General features: G+C 47.6%; 1 protein-coding gene across 1 annotated transcript; it reads left to right on the top strand.

The window, feature by feature from the left end:
* The first annotated feature begins 286 nt into the window (after nt 1-286).
* POU3F2 (POU class 3 homeobox 2) lies at nt 287-1,624 on the top strand. Its single transcript, XM_066610123.1, has one exon. The coding sequence runs from the start codon at nt 350-352 to the stop codon at nt 1,622-1,624; it is 1,275 nt and encodes a 424-aa protein (XP_066466220.1). The 5' UTR covers nt 287-349.
* Nucleotides 1,625-20,504: the final 18,880 nt, after the last annotated feature.

Consider the following 20,504-nt stretch of genomic DNA (forward strand, 5'->3'; position numbering starts at 1 on the left):
CCCCTCCTCTTTCTCCCCCTCCCACCCCCACTTCCTTCTCTCCCTCCTTGGAGTTTGATTACAAAGACCGAGGGGGGGAGGCTGTGGCGGGGGGGCGTGGTGCCAGCGCCAGGGCCGGGGCCAATGGGAGGCTCCCCCTGCGCCGGTTGCTAGAGGTCTCCACGTAAATCAAAGCGCGGGGAGCCAATGGGGGCCGGAGGGAGGGAGGAGCGGGGACGCGTGCCTTTGCAGTGGGCTCAGCCGGGCGGACTTGCGGGGGAAGCGCGCGGCGAGAGGAGCCCCGGGCGGAAAAGTAGCTGTCAAATGCGCGGCTCCTTTAAGCGGAGCCCTCAGTCCGGCTCGGAGAGTCATGGCGACCACAGCCTCTAACCACTACAGCCTGCTCGCCTCCGGCTCGCCCATGGTGCACGCGGAGCCGCCGGGGAGCATGCAGCCCGGCGCCGGCTACAGGGACGCCCAGGCGCTGGTGCAGGCGGACTACGCGCTGCAGAGCAACGGGCACCCGCTCAGCCACGCTCACCAGTGGATCACGGCGCTGTCCCACGGCGGCGGCGGCGGGGGAGGCGGCGGAGGCGGAGGAGGCGGCGGCGGCGGAGGGGACTCGCCCTGGTCCACCAGCCCGCTGGGCCAGCAGGACATCAAGCCCTCGGTGGTGCAGGCCGGCGGGCGCGGGGACGAGCTGCAGCAGCAGCAGCAGCAGCAGCAGCAGGGGAGGCCCCCGCACCTGGTGCACCACTCCGGCGGCCACCACGCCGCCGTGGCCGCCGCCGTGGCCTGGAGGACCGGCGGCTCCGCTCACCTGCCCCCGGGCATGGCGGCCTCCAACGGGGGCGGCGGGCAGGGCGCGCTGCTGTACGCGCAGCCCCCGGGGGGCTTCACGGTGAACGGGATGCTGGGCGCGGCACAGCCGGGGATGCACCACCACGGCCTGCGGGACGCCCACGAGGAGCAGCAGCAGCAGCAGCAGCAGCACCCGGACCACCTCCCGCAGCAGCAGCAGCAGCACCCGCAGCAGCACCACCACCACCCGCAGCAGCAGCAGCAGCAGCAGCACCACGAGGCGCACTCGGACGAGGACACGCCGACCTCGGACGACCTGGAGCAGTTCGCCAAGCAGTTCAAGCAGCGCAGGATCAAACTGGGATTTACGCAGGCGGACGTGGGGCTGGCGCTGGGCACCCTGTACGGGAACGTCTTCTCGCAGACCACCATCTGCAGGTTCGAGGCCCTGCAGCTCAGCTTCAAGAACATGTGCAAGTTGAAGCCCTTGTTGAACAAGTGGCTGGAGGAGGCGGACTCGTCGTCCGGCAGCCCCACCAGCATAGACAAGATCGCGGCGCAGGGGCGCAAGCGGAAAAAGCGCACCTCCATCGAGGTGAGCGTCAAGGGCGCCCTGGAGAGCCATTTCCTCAAGTGCCCCAAGCCCTCCGCCCAGGAGATCACCTCGCTGGCGGACAGCCTCCAGCTGGAGAAGGAGGTGGTCCGCGTGTGGTTTTGTAACAGGAGGCAGAAAGAGAAACGCATGACTCCCCCGGGAGGGGCTCTGCCGGGCGCCGAGGACGTGTATGGGGCCAGCAGGGACACGCCGCCGCCGCACCACGGGGTACAGACTCCTGTGCAGTGAACTCCGCTCCGCCGCCCGCGGAGGACCAGGAGGAGGAGCGGGCCCCGGCCCCGGCCCCCTCCCTCTCGCCCCTTCCTCCTCCGACCTTCTGATCGTTCCCCCCTCCCCCTCGAAAACAAAAGCAGGCCAGGCCAGACAAAAAAGACAGGCAGGCAGGCAGGCAGGCAAGAGGCTGCACGCAACTCCCTCTCCTTGAAACGGTTGCAAAGTGTGTAAGGAATGGTGTGTTTTGACCTTTGCAGGCGAGGAACCAGGCAATGCAGTGAGTAGGGGTGGATGTGTGTGTAGCGGAGAGGAGTGCGTGTCTGCCCCCTTCCACCTCTCTCTCTCTCTCTCTCTCTCTCTCTCTCTCTCTCTCTCTCTCTTCTCCTTCCACCTTTCTCTCTCTCCCCCCTCCACCCCCCTCTCTCTCTCTCTCGCACCCAGGCACAGGCAGGTAAGATCTCCATGGATGCAGAGGCACCAGCTGGGGCTGGGTATCCTTCTTGAACGTAGACAAAAGTTGGCCTCTTTCAGTAGGGGGGTTCTTACCATGAAGTAATTTGGGGATCTGCTCCAAAGGCACCTAGAAGGATGCTTCCCTGCTCTGTTTTCAGTTCGGAGCTGCAGGGGAAGCTGATATGGAGGCAGGAGGTAGGGAACTGTTCTGTCGGAAGGAATAGCCCCCCCCCCCGCTTTTTAAGAAAGAAAATCCTGTGTATTTGCACTGCAACAAGAAAACAAAATTAGTTTACAGACTGCATCTCTTTTCCATACCTTCTTGGGAAATGACTTGCATTTTTCCACCCTGGGTGCTGGCCAGCGGTGGGACAATGTGCAACCCCGTATAGTCATTGGTTTCCTCTTTGTATGGATGTGTTGGTACCTAAAGGGGAAGGTCTGGTTTAATTTGTTCTTTTCGCCACCATTGAGCTTCGGGAGGGGAGACCTAAGTGGCCTCTTAAGTAGATCTTAAGAGAAGCGTGAGAAAGAGGACAGGAGACGAGAAGCAACTTCCACTTTCCAGAAGTTGGAATCATCCTTGGAATGATGCAAGGCAGAGGAGTGGGGGGGGGGGGGAGAGAGAGAGAGAGAGAGAGAGAGAGAGAGAGACTGACTGAATGTGGAGAATGATAGAGATCCTACCATTTAGGTAATGCAAGGCAAGTGGGGGGGGGTGTGTGTGAGAGAGAGAGAGATCCAGATTTTTCTAGTAGAAAAAGGCACTTTGAAAGGAACTAAAGATAAAGGGGGGGCAGAGGAAGAGAGACTACTGCTTAGCTTCACCTGTGGTCTTGTACCAAAAGTTCTCTGTATGTCTTGAATGTATGGCATTACCCTGCCCCTAGGACACTTATGCTGATATCTGCTTCTACACGTTGGTTGGGGGCGGCGGGGTAAATTCCTCAAAAGAATCTTCATCCTGGTTCTTAGGAAAGTCACTTGGAAGTAAGTTCCACAGATCAAACAAAGGTTCTCAGGGTTGCAGCTACAAGCTGTGAACTGTAGATAGATGCATTATCCTGCCTTCAGGTTGCTTCAATAGAAAAAGTGAGACCCTTCCAGGCTAGTGACACCCATTTCACAAACACCGAATGTGGCAGCATGTTCCAGTGAGTTACATGGGACTTACTTCCACATCGTACACTTACAACCGGTATGTGAATTGTGGTCCAAGAATTGTAGTCATCGCGTCCAAGTCTGAGCCCAATAATCTCAATGGGAGGTTTTCCACTGTTCAGTGGAGGTGTGGATTGCACAAAGCGCTCTAGATTGGAGAGCAGAATGTAAAGGATTATAATCCCATTGAAATCAGTGGGGTTAAGTCGCCTACAGTAACCACACTTACTTCCGTTCAAATCAATGGGGATTCCTTCCAAATCTCCATGAGGATGGCTTTACTATCCAAGCACTTGGTTTAAAGTGGCTTGCCTTCTTGGTTGGTCTGGCCACCACATGCAATTAGGGGCATTTCTCCTTAAGCTTCACTCTCAGATTTTAGAGGCATCCCCCATCCTTTACTGAGATTTCAGCATAATGTGTGGCATGAAAGACCGGTTTAACTTAGTCCACCCTTTATCTTTTCACAGGAGGGAGGCAAATGAAGTGAAAACAAAGCCACCAAAATGCCACTCTCCACCGTCTTTTTCTCTCCCTTTTGTTAGTCGATTTAATAGATGCATTTCCTGGATGGAAAAGGGTTCACTTTCTCCAAACAGAAGGCTTTAGAGAAGGAAGGCAGGAGGGGGACTTGAAACTGTATATTATATTCTATATGGGGGGGGGCAACCCTTGAAACTGTGATATTGACAGATTCACATTTTGAAACATCTGCTCAGCACAAAAAAAGAAGGGGGGGGTCTCCATAACTTTTTAAAAATAACCTTTACAAAGTTTGCCTAGCAGAATGTTTGGGAATTTCTGAGGCCAATGAAATATTCTGTCAGAGAAACTCGGATGTTAAACATTGGGAGTAGGTAGGTGAGATTTCTGTTCTTCAGTTGTCTTTCTAAGCCCCAACCTGGGCATCAGATCTTTCTCTTCCCTCTCCCCTTGAGAAGACACTACAGCTTTCTGAGAAGCCTATTCATTTGCCTTTATTCTATTTTTTACAATGTTTTTCTGTCCCGTCCACCCCAGATTGATATGGATAGTGGTTCTGTTTAAGGGTATTGAGCTGCTGGTAATTGTGATATTGAGACAAACTCCTCCTATATAGAGATTAAGGTCAGAGGCAGAGGAAGTGCTGAAAGGGAGACAGTGAACTTTTAGATGCATTAATATATGGGTAAGGTCAAAAGAAGGAGCTTGGGGGAGACATTTCTGCAGAACCTCTAAACCCTTGAATAGGTTTACTGAAAAAAAAAAATTTTTTTTTAAGAAGTTACCAAGCAAACCTTACCGCTTTGTATATATGTTTAATATTTGTCCTTTGAAATGCAGAAATAGTTTAAATGTTTTCTTTGTCTATTTTTCTTTTTTTTTTTTTAAATGCTACCCAGGGAAATATTTTCATATCATTTTTAAGTGGCCTGCCTCAATGTATATTTATTTCTTTTAAAGCAAACAGGTTCTGGAAACTGTTTTTTCTGTAGCTTTAAATAAGTAGGTGAACAAAAAAAAATCTATATGGGATGTAATTTTTTTTTTTTTTTTGGTTCAGTCTCTTTAAAGAAATACTTTGTTTTTGGTACATTTGGATGTGCTTGTGGGGAAAAAAATAAAAGCGCAGAGATCCTTATATATTTATGTTAAAGTAATATTTTATTATCTACATAAAACAGAAATACACAAGACGTTTATAGTTTGCTCGAATTATTGGCATATCTTTTATTTTCCTTTTGCAAAATAGTACAGAATTGTGCCCTAGTCCTATATCCTCTGTGTGTGTGTGTGTGTGTGTGTGTGTGTGTGTGTGTGTGTGTGTGTGTGTGTGTGTGAGTGAGAGAGAGAGAGAGAGAGAGAGAGAGAGAGTTATATATATAAAGGAAAATAGAACTTAGACCTTTTACATCATTGAATTCCTTTCTGCTTCATGCCATTTCAGAATAAAATGTACTGTATGTCTAATCCATTGATAGATTTGGCTTGTATAACTTCAGCAGTTGGTTGAGTGCAGCAGGACTTGGGGCCTAAAACAAGTAAGTTTTAAAGGCCTGAATGCGTCCACAACTTCAGCTTTGCAGTATCTTTGGTACTCTGGGAGCTGTCTTTTCTTGGAATGCATGCTGAGAGTAAAGGAAGATTATCTCACCTGTCTGACTTTCCACCAACCTAAGAGTACTTCCCTAGAAGTAATTTTCTCTGAAAAGCCCTAGGTCAGGGTTGTTAGGCTGCAATCATATCCACACTTTCCTGGGAGTAAACCCCATGGAACTTACTTCTGAGTAGACATGCAAAGGATTGTGCTGTCAATCACTGCCCTGTTTCTGGGCTATGATCCTAAATGCTTGCTTGGAAGTAAAAAAGTACCAGTCAACAAAAAGACCCAAAGAAACCCATGTTGAGGTACAAGCCGCTTCCTCTAGGGTAATTCACTTCTGTTCCTTTATGGTCCAGGGGGCTTTCTCCACCTCTATTGTCTGCAACCCAATCTGAGATGTTCTTGTTGTAGTGTTGTTGTAGTGTGGTGTTGGGCGTGGATGTGTGTGTGTGTGTGTTGTATGGACCAGTGCAATGGGATATAATTGCAATTTTTAATCAGATTTTTATAAGGCATTAAAAGCAGTTACTTAGCTGGGATTTCCTACCCAAGGTGGTCAGCCACGTGTACTTTGTCTTCTTGCAGGAAAAAGCAAAGTTTTGCCAGGCAGATTGTTTGGGAATGATTCTTCTTTAGACTCCAGAGAGACTTTTGTAGTCCAATTGCGTTTGTTTTTTTCAAAGCAAGAAATAAACTGTTGGTTGATATTCATTCATACTTATCCCTAGGGCTTGTGCTTCAGATCAGCTTTAAGCTGGGATGTGGGTCAGACTGCTAGGGTGTTCACACTGTGGACAAACAACTCTTATATAGAGAAAATGTTCCAACTGCAGTCCCTGAGGGTATTCACCAGGTTCTTGGATGAGGGAATCCAAGGGTGTGATCCTCACCTCCTTTGAGTCAATAGATTTCCTACATTTTCTTGGTGATGTATTCTCAGTGGTAAGGCTGACGTGCTTTCAGGTGACAATATCCTCTTTTGGTTTGCGGGGGGGGGGGGTTTATAAGCCGAATGATCCGCATCCCATGCTAACTCCCCCCCCCCTTCCCTTTAACGAGAGTTTCCAGGCTTATTAGATTTAATCATCTTTTCTAACTCCTAGTCAATATTACACGCGTCCCAAACAGATTCAGTTAAATGATCTTATCAATAGCCTGGAAGCGAAGTGACAGAAAGAAGGAGTGTTCTGCGACCGCAGATATGCTGATGGGTAAAATGTTTAAGCTGGCTATAGATTGAATGTCCCTTGGTCAATAGCTCGCTGAATTGTTTGTTTGTTTTGTTTTTTTTAAATAGTGGAAGGGGGGGGGTGTTTGAGGAGTTGAAAACTGGCCAGCCTCTGCCCTCTGCAGGACATTTCCATGGACTTGGAGAGAATCTTTTGCCTCTCCCATGTGTAGGGAGGGATCACGTGTATGATGTTTATTTAGTTGGGCTGTGTGAGCTTTGCCGGGCCCCTGCTGGCCTTCCTACCTGCTTACAGCATCCACGCCGCGTCTCCCACTAGAAAATCTGTCTCTGATCTTACTAGACCTGCCGGATTTCACCCTGTGTTGGAAAAAGGAGGGCGAGACTAGAGCAGGGTGACCAGATGGACATGAAGCTTCTACCTTTAACCATTGTGTAGAAGAGGGAATGTGGGCAGGTGCAGCTCAGCATGGAAGGGTGCACCTGCCCACATTCCATTTTCTGTGCAATGTTTAAAGCTAGAGGCATTCTTTCTTCCATTGTATCCGGTCATCCTGGACTAGAGTATATTTCCAAAGATAGACTAGAGCAGCTCTCCTTTTGAAAAAGACCGTTTCCTCTAAAGGCAGCCAATCAGAATAAGGAGCATTAGGAGACTTCACCTTCCTAATGAAAGCCCGCCCCCCCCCATTCTCATCTTGAATCACAAAAGGATGAAACTGACCAGCCTTTCGCTTGGTTGGCATCCGCTGTCAACAAGAGTCGTAGTTGATCAGCTCTGCTTTGGAGTGATGATGGAATGAAGGGTTCAGACCCTGGAGCTGCTGTTACCACCTGGTAGATTTGGTGGGCTCAGTTCATTCGTGCCCAAGTGCCGTAGTAGTAGTAGTAGCAGCAGCAGCAGCAGCCAGTGGGGCATATTGGGTAAGTGGCCAAGGCGCCAAGGCGTAAGTGGCGCTTCTGCCCTGGCTGTGGTGTGGGAATCTGTTGAACCTCATGCAAGGTGGTTTCTCCACAGTTTGAAATCAAGTCTCACCTCTTGGTAAGAGATTTTCAGCCCAATCCTATGCATGTCTACTCAGAAGTCCCATTAGAGTCAATGGGGCTTACTCCCAGGAAAGTGTGGCTAGGATTGGGCTGTAACAGGTGGAGGAGGGTGGGAAGACCTGGAGCCTAGTTTGGGGAGAGGAGGGCCAAGAGCTGAGAAGGAACCGGACCTCCAAAGGCGGCCTGAGAGAGAAAGTTGGCCTTGATCAGGACCACTCTTCTTGAAGACTGGGGGTGGCTGTAATCATCGCTCCACATACTACACACGCAGAACAGGAAACCTTTAGCAGATTTCACGTTTGTCTTTGGCTTAATGAAGAGTTTTTAGGAGCAGTGGATCAGATTACATTTATTTTGATATTTTTTTTTTCCACTAGCGAGAGTTGTAGTGGAAATCTAAGAAAGGTTTGAAAACGCTGGAGGGCTTTGTTGTCATCTTCTCCCCTGATTTTCTTTTTATAGTGGAATTTTTAGTTGTTTAAGTAGTGAACGGACATACCATGGTCTTTAAAAAGCAAGATCTGTTTTCCTTTCCCAAGTTGAATGGGTTGATGTTGACACTTCGGGACCATGTGATAGATGAATATGTAAATGACCGTGATTTGTAAGTGTGGGATGCAGCCAAGGTCTTCCTTGAAGACTTTGGGGTGGCCAGAACTGCTGCCGTCCCTGTCGCAAGGCAGCTAAGGCCATCTGTTTGCGGGCCACCCCTGGAAGACTGTACCGGTTGGCATTTGGTTGTAGTCCGGGGCAGAATACAACTGTAAGCTTGTTTGCTCGCTGCCCAGCTCTTTCTAAACCTTCTTCCGCCAGCGGTGGCTTCGCAAAAATTTGATACATGTAGGCTGCAATCCTATTCACACTTTTGTGGGAGTAAGCTCCATTGACTGTAATGGGACTTACTTCTGAGTAGAAGGCATAGGATTGGACTCTGAGACAAAGAATCAGCTTGCAGTTTCTCAGACTTGACCTCATCTTTGTGACTTGCCTTGCATTCTGCAGTCAAGTCCAACCGACAGCCCAATCCTTTCCACACTTTCCTGGGAGTAAGCCCTGTTAACTCTAATGGGACTCTGAGTAGACAGGCAGAGGATTGGGCTCCGAGCCTGCTCTAGTTCACCAGGACAGAGAGAGCCATTTCACAGGCAAGCAGAAACTCTCCCCTTTAATTCTCCTTAGTTGAATTCTGCCCCACGCCTTTCAGGAGATTAGTATCCTTGTCCCCTGTTCTTAAATCACAGGGAAGCAGGATCCACTGAGCGCAGGGTGGCTTCCTTCTGGTAAGCATCCTGAGATTAAACACATTCTTAGCTGGCCCCTTCGAAAACAGGATTAAAAGATGCAGGTCCCTAGAACTTGAAACTAGAAAAAGTGGGTAAAAATGGTACCGTCGGGGGATGAGGCTCCCACAGTTTTAACGAAGGTGTTAGCTAGTTAGGGAGCTCTGTTTACTGTATTGACTGTCTTTTGTTGGAGGAAAAAAACCAACGATGGCATTCTCTTATGGACACAGATTTCTTTGGAAAGCTTTAAAAAAATAATCCGTTCTGTCTCAAGCATTAAAAAACAAACAAACCACGAGTCAGAGAAATGCGGTGGATTTCAGAATGAAGGGAAGCAATTTACAGTTAAATGCCTGCTAGAGAGAATTTTATTCTTCGGCAGTCACAAATAATATATTTTGCTTTGTTCCTGCTCCCTAGCCTGTGTGTGTTTATCCAAGGCTGCAGTCCTACCTACGATGATTTTCTTAGGAGGGAGGTCCCCTGAACAAGGTGAGATTTACTTCCTAGGAAACGTGCGTGGCGCAGGGCTGTATGGCTGCGATCCTATGTACTGCAAAACCCCAGTGAATTTAGGATAGCTTTGTCCAGTAGAAAGCCTGTCCATGGAGAGTGAGACTGCCATCCTATCCACATCTATGTGGGAGGAAGCCCCACTGACTGTAGTGCAACTTACTTCTAAGTAGATGTGCATAGGATTGGGCTGTGAGGCTGCAATCCTAGGCACACACTGCTGGGAGTAAGCCCCACTGACTATAATGGGAGTTACTTCTGAGTAGACGTGCTTAGGATTGGGCTGTGAGGCTCCAATCCTAGACGGACTTACAGTACCTCTGGAAGCGAGTCCCCGTGGAACCAATGTGACTTACTTCTAAGTAGGCCTGCGAAGGAGTGTTCTGTGGGTGTTCTTGCACTCAGCAGGGCTTATAAGCAACGCGCACAGGACCAGGTTGCAAAGCCCACTTTCTGGGAAGCGAAGTTCTTTGGAAATCAATAGATCTCCGACGCAAGCAATGTTTGCGGAACAATGAGGTGTGATAGGGAAGCTGAGCGATCCAGGCAGGCAGACAGACTTTTCCTTTAGAGCAAAGGTGATGGTGAGGAGAGATCCAAAGTCGATTTGAACCTTGTAGGAGTTGCGAGGCGTCCCCGTGTCCACAGCTGAGAATATAATATCCTCCAGACAGAACGAAGCAAATCAGTCAAACGTCAGCTCAGTAGTAGTAATCTACTGTAAAAGAATCGGAGAGAAAAAAATATTTTTTTAAAAAATCACAGCTGTTTACGTTTTAAAAATCTAGGATTACCCCCCCCCCACACACACACACACATCCTTTTATATATTCTAACTGTTAAGAATGGAGACATATTCGGTTTATTAAAGTCACTGAAGCTCCAGATTACAGTTCTTTTTTCAAGAAGAGTCCCACCGTGAATAGGGTCTGGCAGGAAAAAGGATCACCACAACCCTAATTGAGGATCGGGGCAGTAGAGTCGTCCAGCGACGATTTTATTCTGCAAGCCTGGGAGACTTGTGGAAGCCCTGAAAGAAAACCATAATGAGATATACCGGATCTGTTTGTAGTCTATATACCTCTTTCATATACCCTTGTAAGTCCTTCAGGAGCAGAGATCTTGAGCCCAAGCCTATGCATGTCTTCTCAGAAGCAAGTTCCATTCTAGTCAATGGAGCTTACTCCGAAACAAGTGTGGATAGGATTGCAGCCCTTGTCAGTCAGAACCTCGGAATTATTTACTTGGAGTTTAATACCCCGATTCTCGCTTGCAGTCAGGGAAAATCCCATTTGTTGCTGTGGGAATCTCTCCCACGAAAATATCCAAGGAGAAACTTGCGAGGTTACCAAGCACCCCCGAAGGAGCCAGCTAAAGGCGTCCTGGCTCCTCTGCTGGAGGGAGAGTTCCGGAAGGGTAACTCTTCTAAAAGAGTTGCTCATCATCAGCTCACAGGGGATGTTCAAAGCCCAAGGCTGGTGTAGTAACTACGAGACTGAGGTCTACCCCGCTGACATGAATGGCACAATTGCCACAAAGTCCTCGTCCTTTCCTGCAGGGCCGGTGGTGATGTCAGCAAGACTCACTCCCCCCTCATCCTTACTGAGATGTCTGTCTCGTGGACCATCTCAGGGTCCTTCATCTAAGCCACGTCCGCGGGATCGGAGAGTGGGCAAGATGGGTCGAAAGGGCTCGAACCAAATCTGTGAGACTCCAGGAGCAGAGCTGCTGGGCGTGTGCTTTTGCTGCCGGCACCCCCAGCGCTCTGCTCGCGAGGCCACCGGAAAAATAAAGGCACCACCTGATAGACTGAACTGTTAGGAAGTCTGGGATACTCCGCACACTAGCAAAGAAGGCAGCAATCCTATCCACACTTTCCTGGGAGTAAGCTCCATTGCCTGTAAGGGGACTTACTTCTGAGAAGGCAGGCAGAGGATTGGGCTCTAAGGCCACAGGGTTAGCAGAACATCAGAGGAGAAAGGAGGAGAGCCCCGCGACCCCTCCATTGCAGAGGCGACCCTTAGGATCGCAGCCTTCGTGGGCAGTTGTGGTGGCACCCCTTTAAGGGTTTCAGCGCCGCTTTTGCTCCCACCCGGAGCGCTTGAGATGCTCTGCAGGCCAAATCAAGCGCAGGGTGACCAGCTACAATGGAGGTCACAGTGCCTCCACCTCTAACCGCAGTATAGAAGGGGGAATGGGGCAGGTGCAGCCCCATGGAAGGTGCAACGCGGAAGTGCTTCAAAAGCTGCACCTGCCCACATTCCCCCTTCTACACAGTGGTCCAAGGTGTAGGCACTGTGACCTCCGTGGTGTCTGGTCACCCTGCCAAGCCTGGCATTGGGGGGCTCCCTCGTGCTTTGGTGGCCGCCGCGCAGCCCGGGCCGCTGCAAGTCTCCTCGCAAGGAAGCTGGGGCTGGCTCCCAAGGCGGCGATGCTGGCTGGCCTCCCGCGACCCCCTCCCTCCACCCGGGCGGCCGCGTTGGCTGCGGTTCGGAGGCGAGGCGGCGCGCTGGGGAGTGGGAGCGGGTTCAGGAATCCCCCGGGCCCGGGTCGAGCCATTCCTTGCCAAGCCCCCGGCCAGGGCAGGCCAGGATGACGCTGCTGACGCCCCCGCGCCTGTGGATCGCGAAGAGGTTGGCGCGGGCACCGTCATTACACTAATTTGTCTTTGATTGTCTGGGCGGGCGAGGGTGAGTTTTATTGCGCCCAGGCATTCAGGCAGGCACGCACCGCTGATTAGCAAGCAGTATACATTAAATAAAGTTGTTTGTACACATTGTCTTACCACATATAGGCAGCCTTATTATTCTAATTACTCTAATTAGGGCCGTGCAATGGTTTCGATTTGATTTCAGGAGACATAGATTCCTGCCAGTCCTTTTGGGGGGGGGGGGGCGCTGGGAACCCTCTGCCTGCTCGCCTGGGTTCTCACGACTTACATTTCCCCCTTCCTGCACTAATATATATAAATTAGTGTGTCTGTGTGTGCCACTCTTTAGCAATCCAGAGCCCAATCCTATGCCTGTCTACTCAGAAGTAAGCCCCACAATAGTCCATGGAACTTACTCTCAGGCCAGTGGGGCTAGGATTGCAGCCCTAATTCGTTGTGTGTCCTTTTTTTTTTTAAAAGCTAAATTTTCAGCTAAAATTCTAACTAGTTAGAATTTGCAATTCTACCTCAACGAAAGTTCTAATAGCAAGTAAGTAAGGCGGCGATTCTATCCACACTTGCCAGGGAGTAAGAGCCCAATCCTATGCATGTCTACTCAGAAGTAAGTCTCCTTAGAGTTAGTGGGGCTTACTCCCAGGAAAGTATGGATAAGATTGGGCTGTAAGCCTCACTGACTACAAAGGGACTTCCTTCCGAGTAGACATGCATAGGATTGGGCTGTGAGAAAGTAAGCTAAAATTCTAACAATTTGCAATTCTACCTCCACAAAAACTCTAATAGCAAGTAAGTAAGGCTGCAATCCTATGCACACTTACCTGGGAGTAAGCCTCATTGACTACAAAGGGACTCCCTTCTGAGTCGATATGCATAGGATTGGGCTGTGAGTAAGTAAGCTAAAATTCTAACTAACCATTTGCAATTCTACCTCAACAAAAACTCTAATAGTAAGTAAGTTAGAGGAGAGAAAAAACTAACAAGTATATTTTCTGGAAATTCATTTCCTAAACTTGAAAATGGATATTAGTATTATTCCAATATTTCATCCTGTTTGAGGTTCCTCCAAAGATTTTGTTTTCTTGCCTTCTCCCCCCCCCCCGCCCCCGCCCCCGCCATCCCTATAAACAACCGAACGGCATGGAAAAGCGAGTGGTAGACTGCTAGTATTCAAACGGAGATGGTAAAGATAGCGATTTTCTAAATTACCATCTGAAAAAAAAAAATCTATATACACACTCTTTAGACAGGAATATTGAAATAGCATGCCACATTTGGAAATGTTTATTTCTCATAATTCATCAGAAATACTTCCCCTCCCCCCCCCAGGAGATTGCCCGCTTGCTTTGCTTAACGAAGAGCAAAGCAAAAATCTAGTTAATGCGTAGATCTCTTCCCCACTTCTGGCCACCAAGTCTCTTCAAAGTTAGGTCTTCGGCCTGGCCTCTTCCTATTTTTAATTCTTAGAGGTGGGATCTGTAGATGCGTTCAGCACTCTAACCTTTGCGGATTGCGGGCCCCTGAATATATATCATCCCTCTACAATGGAGCAAAAGAAGGGAGTTTGTGGTTGTCACTTACAGATCACCCAGCTGCTGGTGTGTCTTACAGGCCCCTGCCACCCCTCTCCCACCCATCAGCTGGGAATCCTAATGAAAAACCCCTGATCCCCTCCATAGATTGTGTCTAAAGGTGAAGGGTCTTCCTTGTGCTTGTGTGCGTGAGAGGAACACTGGCAGATTTCCCTTTGTGGACGCAGGGCGAGGAGGCTGGGGGATCTAGAGTTGGGGGGCCTTTCAGCCCGGCTTGGTTGGGCCTGCTTACCGCAGAAGCCTCGGCGATCGCTTTGAAAGCCAGTCGGTTCACCAGGAGCTGACACCCCGCAGACTCTCCCCCTCTCCTTTCTTATTCATCCCATGGGGCCCACCCTCTACAAAGAGAGAAAGGAAGAGAAGGGAAGGGCGGGCAAAGTTTGCTGGAGGAGATCGGGGAGTCTCCTGGGCAGCCCCATCGGAAGGGAGGAGGACGCTGGAGGTGAGGCTGGGTCCTGGCAAGGGCTGGGACCCTTGGGCAGAGCCTGGTTCTGTTGGAGGTGGGAATCCAACCTTGTCCTCCTAGCAGAGAAAGCCTGCCAGGGTCGGGGGCTGGCTGGCTGGGAGGCTTGGAGCCAGCCAAATGCCCCTTCCGCCTACAGATCCTCTGTGCCCGGATTTATCCTTCCCTGGAGAGTTCATTGTACAACACAGCCCGCCTGCCCTTCTCGCCTGAATCTGTTTTGTAACAAAGTCTCCCCAGCGAGTGTATTAGAGGGAGAATAAAGCCTCCCTCCCCTCGCCGCCCCCACCCCATCCTTTTGATTCCACCCCCTTCCCCCATCCTTTGGCGGCTGCATCTGTTCGAAGACAGTCCTTCTTGCCCAGCCAGCCTCCGCGCAACCCAGAATGGAACTTGGGCGCCCCACAGCGGCCGCAGGCGCAACCCGCGCTGGCTAGAGAAGAAAAGAGGCACCAAAGCCAGGCTTCTTCTCGCCTCCCCCATCCCCTGGTCCAGTTGAGAAAAAAGGAGGAGGGATGGGGGGAGCGGGAGGCAAAAGGATCCCTCTCCCCTCTTTCTCCCCTTCCCTCTTTCTCTCCCCTCCCTGTTTCCTTCTTCTCTCTTCACAGACCTGCAAGGCAAGGCAAACAGATCAGGGGCTTTCAAAGCATCCTTTAGGGCTTGCACTGCAGCAGGACAGGCTGGAAGCCCCTTGGAGTATTACTTAAAATGCTTCTCAGCAGAATCGTCAGAGGTGGCATGGCATTTCAACCTGCTGCCCAGGGATGTTGGCCATGGCTTTGTTTGTTTTATGTTTGTGTGCATTGTTCACAGCTGTAATTCAGGTGTCCTAGGTACACTGGTTAGGATGGATTACCCTCTTTAAAAACCAAGTCTCTTCTGAGTTTGTTGACATTCAAATATGTGCCTTAATTGCTTGAGATGCTCAAACAGTGGTTTTGTGCAAGTGTGCGCACCATGTTTGAAAATACCTTTGCTTTACTGTTCAGAGCAACTGTTATCTTCATCCAATCCCACTGAAATGTTGAACAAGTGCTCTTGTTTTATATCTAAACATATATATTCAACACTGATTCAACACTGTCCTATCTCCCCAAAACTCAAGAGCTGAACAGTGTCACACACACACACACACACACACACACACACACACATGTGTACATAGGCAGCCTGATTCAACACTGCCCCAGCTCCCCAAAACTCCATACATGCACTAGCGGGGCTCCCCAAGAATCCATTTACAAGCCCAATCCTATGCGGCCGAATCCTATGTCTACTCAGAAATAAGTCTCATTAGAGTCAATGGGGCTTACTCCAAGGAAAGCATGCACAGGATTGGGCTGTTAGGAGTGTAAAGGGCTCCAGAGAATGAAGTTTGAAAACCTAACCACAGTTCTGTGTACCTGAGAGAAAACCCCATTTTACTCAATGGGATTTACTTTCAAGTAAGCATGCACAGATCACACCAAATGACAGTTTTATGGCAGCATGAACTGAATTTTAAAAGACGACCTGGCAAAATATGCACAACCTTTTTTTTTTTTTTTTTAAATTGCCTTTTGCAGTACCTTTGCAGTACACAGGCAACAAAATGCCCAGGCTGAAGTGTTGGAAATAGTGAAAATCTTATTTGTAGATAGATTATCTTTTTTGTGTCAGGAAGCTACAACTGGATGCTGTGTCTTGCCTACAATATATATACACGTAACAAGTTCTATATATGTAAGATCATCTGTCCTATATGAAAGACAAGCCATGTAGGGATATTTAATGGGTCAAACAGACAATAGATGTGGCCTACATAGCAGAACTCTGCTACCAGTGGGTCATACATACAGCATGTTCCAATGAATGTGTCCTGATACGGAAGGCGCATTTGCATATAGCTTTTTTTGAGAAATCAGATAGGTATGTAGGTTCTCAACATTGGGCATGCCTAAAGCAGAGCCCATGCTGCGCTCTTGCTTATCTGCATAGCAGATGGGATGAAAGCAGTGCCTCAAACTGTGGCATTGGCAGATACAGGATTCTCCTGTGCCTCAGTACCAACGGCATGAGGCAACTTGTCCTAAGCTTCCAAACCAAGTGTGCTATAATATGCTTTTTTATGCCACATGGATCTGTGTATCATGAGTGGCTAAAGATGATTGATCTGGTGCCTGCAGAAGCAGCACTGGTGCAGGTCATTCCATATCTTGACCGTTCCACCTGCATCCTGATGTCCTAGAGCCAGAGCTGCCACCTGCATGCTCTTCTCTTGGTGCTCAGCCTTCTGGCACTGCCACAAAGCAACTTCTGGTGATCCTGCTTTTGTGGAAGGTGTAGCAGTCACCAGAGTTGTTCTGAAATTGTACCTGTCGGCAGTATTGGGGATCAGCACAGGTTGAAGTGCTGAATGAATGCATCCAGTTCCTGAATAAAAGCCATGTGGGGTATATTCTCAGAGGCTGTGCCTTTCTGCACAGTTTCCAGAGACTATCATACCTGATTCTGAACTGAACTGTTTCAGTTATTTCTGTTTTTAAGTAGACTTTGAGAGGGGGTGGATAGTTATTTGACAAATAGGGTGATCCCAATGTTGGTTTACTCAGAAGTATTCCCTCTGTGTTCAGTGAGACTTGTTTCCAGCTAAGAATGTCTAGGATTGCAGCCTAAAGGCCCAATCCTACCCAATTTTCTAATACTGATGCAGTCTCAACACAGCCCCAAGGTAAAGAAACAAGCGTTCCCTTACTTTGAAGAGGCCTCCGTAACTGCCCTACCCACCACAGGGTGCAGCACATGCCCTGTCGGCACAGCTGCATCAGTATTGGAAATAGGATTGGGTCCTTAATACTTTAAACAGATTGTCATAGTACATGAACAATGGCTGTACAGCTATTTATATATTTTAGCTTGACATATATTCAGGTTTTAAGTGGCAAAATATTGCTCAAAATATTTCTGTGGTGAGAATCCAGAGTTCCTTCTGCTCCTGTATTTAGGAGGCCAGTGGATTTTAGTATGATCACTCTTGGAAACAGGTGTAATTTTCAAGGACTTCAGTGGAGTTCAAATGAGAATGGCAGGAAACTTGTAATAACAGAAAGTAGCATCTAACTATTCTCCTCAGTCTTTTCTTCAAAAGCAACAAATCTTTGCATCCGAAACCAAGTAACAAGTCTTGATAAGAGAGTACACAGAGAAATTGAATCACTTGCCCGACGCTCTTGTGGTACAGAGCGATTATGACAATTATGATGAGCTCTCGGTGTTATTCAATGTGTCAAAATTTGGTAAGAAGTGTAGGGCCCACCAACATGACAGGCATGTTAGCTAGGTCATTTTGGGAGCTAGAAGAGACAGCTAGAAGAGATTTTTCCCGTTAGTAAAATGGAGCGGAAAACCCAGGCCCATTTTACAGGATTGATGTATTACCAAGATGTGGAGTGAAATACTGGGAGCAGTGACAGTGTAATCATATGCAGTGCAATCATATGCATATTACCCCAAAGTAAGTCCCATTGTGATCAATGGGGCTTTCTCCCAGGAAAGTGTGTATAGAATTGCAGCCTTAGGGTTCAATCTAGAGCAGCTCCCTCCATAGGAGGAAATTCCTGTAGATTCAGATTAGTATATAAATATCTTAGTATTATTAGTAGTAAACATTTTGTGTGTATGTGTGTATCAGTGTGTTCATACATATTTAAGAGACCTCTATGCTCATAAAGCAGATATGAATGAGAATTGTGTATGTATTTCCAGTTCCCTAGATAGACACAGACCCATATAGCCAATAACAAAACATACACTTAATTGCCGCATTTCTTATGCTATTCATTCTAAAATAGACTCACAGACTTCATAGGGCTTCTTTGGTGTGAGTCATATGATGATTACATACCTAGCCAGTCACCGTGGCTATTTATCTTTCTCTTGGTGGGGAACTTTTTTTTCTCCCCTCTTTAAATTATCTCACAAAGGTGCGCTTGGTTGAAAAATCCTTTGGCAGCATATGAAAGTTCAGAGGCAGCATGTGTTTCTCCTTCTTATTGCAGGAACAAGACTGGGAAGATGCTCTTCCCCACCCTTCAAATCACCCCCTGACAACGTTGCTTCAAAGCTGTCCTTAATTACGGAACAACTTGCTTGATAGTCGGATAGAAGAACACAGCCTTCCCTTCACAAGGCATCTAAATTCCACATGCTCCCTATCTATTCAACTAGCCCTAATGGGCTTTAGCATTTCATATTATCATAATCTCTGGGGTAGCGCTGGATTATGTGGTTTTTGTTGCTCACCACATCATGGTTTTAATCGCTCTCTTTCATTGTCGTTCTTGCTGGTAGTGGTGGCATACAGTTTTCTCTAAGGAGTGAATTATTCCTATTTAAGACACAATGGGAAAAACACTACACACAAACGAGATTGCTTTCATTTCTGTCTTTGCTTTTCTAATACTCTTGCAATGAGAACTTTGCAGGAGTGCATTTCAACTCCGAACAATTACACAGTTAATGTGCAAAATCTTTTCCAATGCCTACAAGCCTCTCAGCGATACTTCTCTTTTTATCTACCTGCAAATATCTAAACAATTAAATATATTAAACTAAAAAAAATTTCTTTGAATTATCACAAGTTGGTGACATTCAGAAGCACACAAGGTTACCATCATCCTCCAAACAGTTATTTTTCTGAAATAGCCCTGAGGAAATTTATGGAACTGTTCAGGCGCATTGCTCAGAGAGCTAAAGTCCATTCCATGCTCAGAATGATTCCTATGGTCACTTGGAGCATACGTGTAAATGTTGTAGTTCATGGCCTGGTTGCTGTGACAAAAAGCAAGCCCTCACTTGCCACCACACAGCTGCAAACGTATTTCTAAGCAATGCCAGTCAGCAAAAGTAATTCATTGGAAGTTAACAGGAATCTATCAAGAGTTAACTGCTGTCTCCCTCTGTAGTTGGGAACAGATGGCAACTTCTTTGGGATAAATTCCATAGAAATATATGGTATACTCTGTAAGTGCTCTGGATTAACCAGTTTAAATATTGCAGGTTGTATCATCTGTCCTGAGGAGGTATCAGAAAATATGTGTAATGTATAATGACAAAATAGGTGATTTTTTAAATGGGATCCTCTTTTGAACTTCAGAAATTTGTCCAATAAAAAGATATCGCTTTACCTTTTGGTATCACTTATTTTCATATGGGCCACCATTCTACCTAACACATGCAAAAGGGATACTCCCAAATCATCTAGGTAAAGAACTTGAGCCTCAACCTCAGAATTATCCCAATAAAGCTTTTCCCCTCAGCTGCTTTTCCTCCAGGGAGGAGACACTGGTGGCACAAAGACATTGCACACAGCTGTGATCATTCATGTGATAAGACAAATGCGTTAAGCTTTCCTGTGTGGACTGGGGCGCTGCCACACAGAAGAGTTTTCCAATAGTCAATATGTAGGTAAGTAAGATTCCAATCAACTCTTAATTTTACAGCAATTTAGCTCTCAATTTGACTGGGGCAGCTATCTGATAACATTGACCTATTCCTACCCCTGCCAGTCAAAGTATCAAGGTAGGAAGAGTCACAACACACAAACCAGAGAACTAAAACAGTGCTTCCTTCCACTTTTTCCTTCTTCACCCCAAGGGCAGAGTTTGTGACTTTTCAAAGATGAAACTTGTAATTAAAAAGGGGCTAAAAGAGAGGCATATACAAAGCAATTGAGACTGGGGCAGTGTTCCCTCTTACCTTCCCCCAGTGCATGGAGCCCTGTGCGAGTACAGCTTCAGAGTACTTGATAACATCATTGCTGAGCTACGGAACACCATGAGAGATGCTGCACAGGACTTCCCTTAGAGTTGTGCAGCCACGCAGCTTAGAGAGAATGCTGGACTGGAGGCCATGGGGAGGGGTAGGGCGATACATAGAGTACCTACTACATGGTTATATCAATAGGAATGTCATCTCACACCTCCTTTGTTCCTGAGCCTAAGCACCATACAACTATTTTTTAACATTCCCACCAAACTATAGCCATTTGAAACTTACAGCCCAATCCTAATGTGCCTGGGTGGCAGCAGAACTTGCATGTATCTTCTCAGAATTGTGCTAGCAAAATCACAGCACAAGTCCGAGAAGGCCCATTACTTGATGGATACAGCACATCCGTTTATGTTGTGGCTGCACCAGCAGGGTGGAAGGATAGGACTGGGCTGTGAAGTTATCTTAAAAATTGAAAGTTGAAATGCTCAGAGATTTTTTTTTCCTATGTTACACAGTGAATAGCTCAGTTATAGACATTTTTAAAGCCTTTTGCATACTGTTCACTGTTCGGCATTCCTGCTGTTGTTTCACAACACAAAGAAGTATCAGAGAGCCTTCATAAAGATTTTGCTTGAGAAAAATCAGATGCATTGGCAGTCCAGAATTCCTTAGTGGCTTGTGACCCAAAATTTGCG

Source organism: Tiliqua scincoides, chromosome 1 (genome assembly GCF_035046505.1).
Source record: "Tiliqua scincoides isolate rTilSci1 chromosome 1, rTilSci1.hap2, whole genome shotgun sequence".
Taxonomy (NCBI): domain Eukaryota; kingdom Metazoa; phylum Chordata; class Lepidosauria; order Squamata; family Scincidae; genus Tiliqua; species Tiliqua scincoides.

What these genes read in the sequence shown, in the direction of transcription:
- POU3F2 (XM_066610123.1), top strand. Translation starts at nt 350, where the DNA reads ATGGCGACCACAGCCTCTAACCACTACAGCCTGCTCGCCTCCGGCTCG.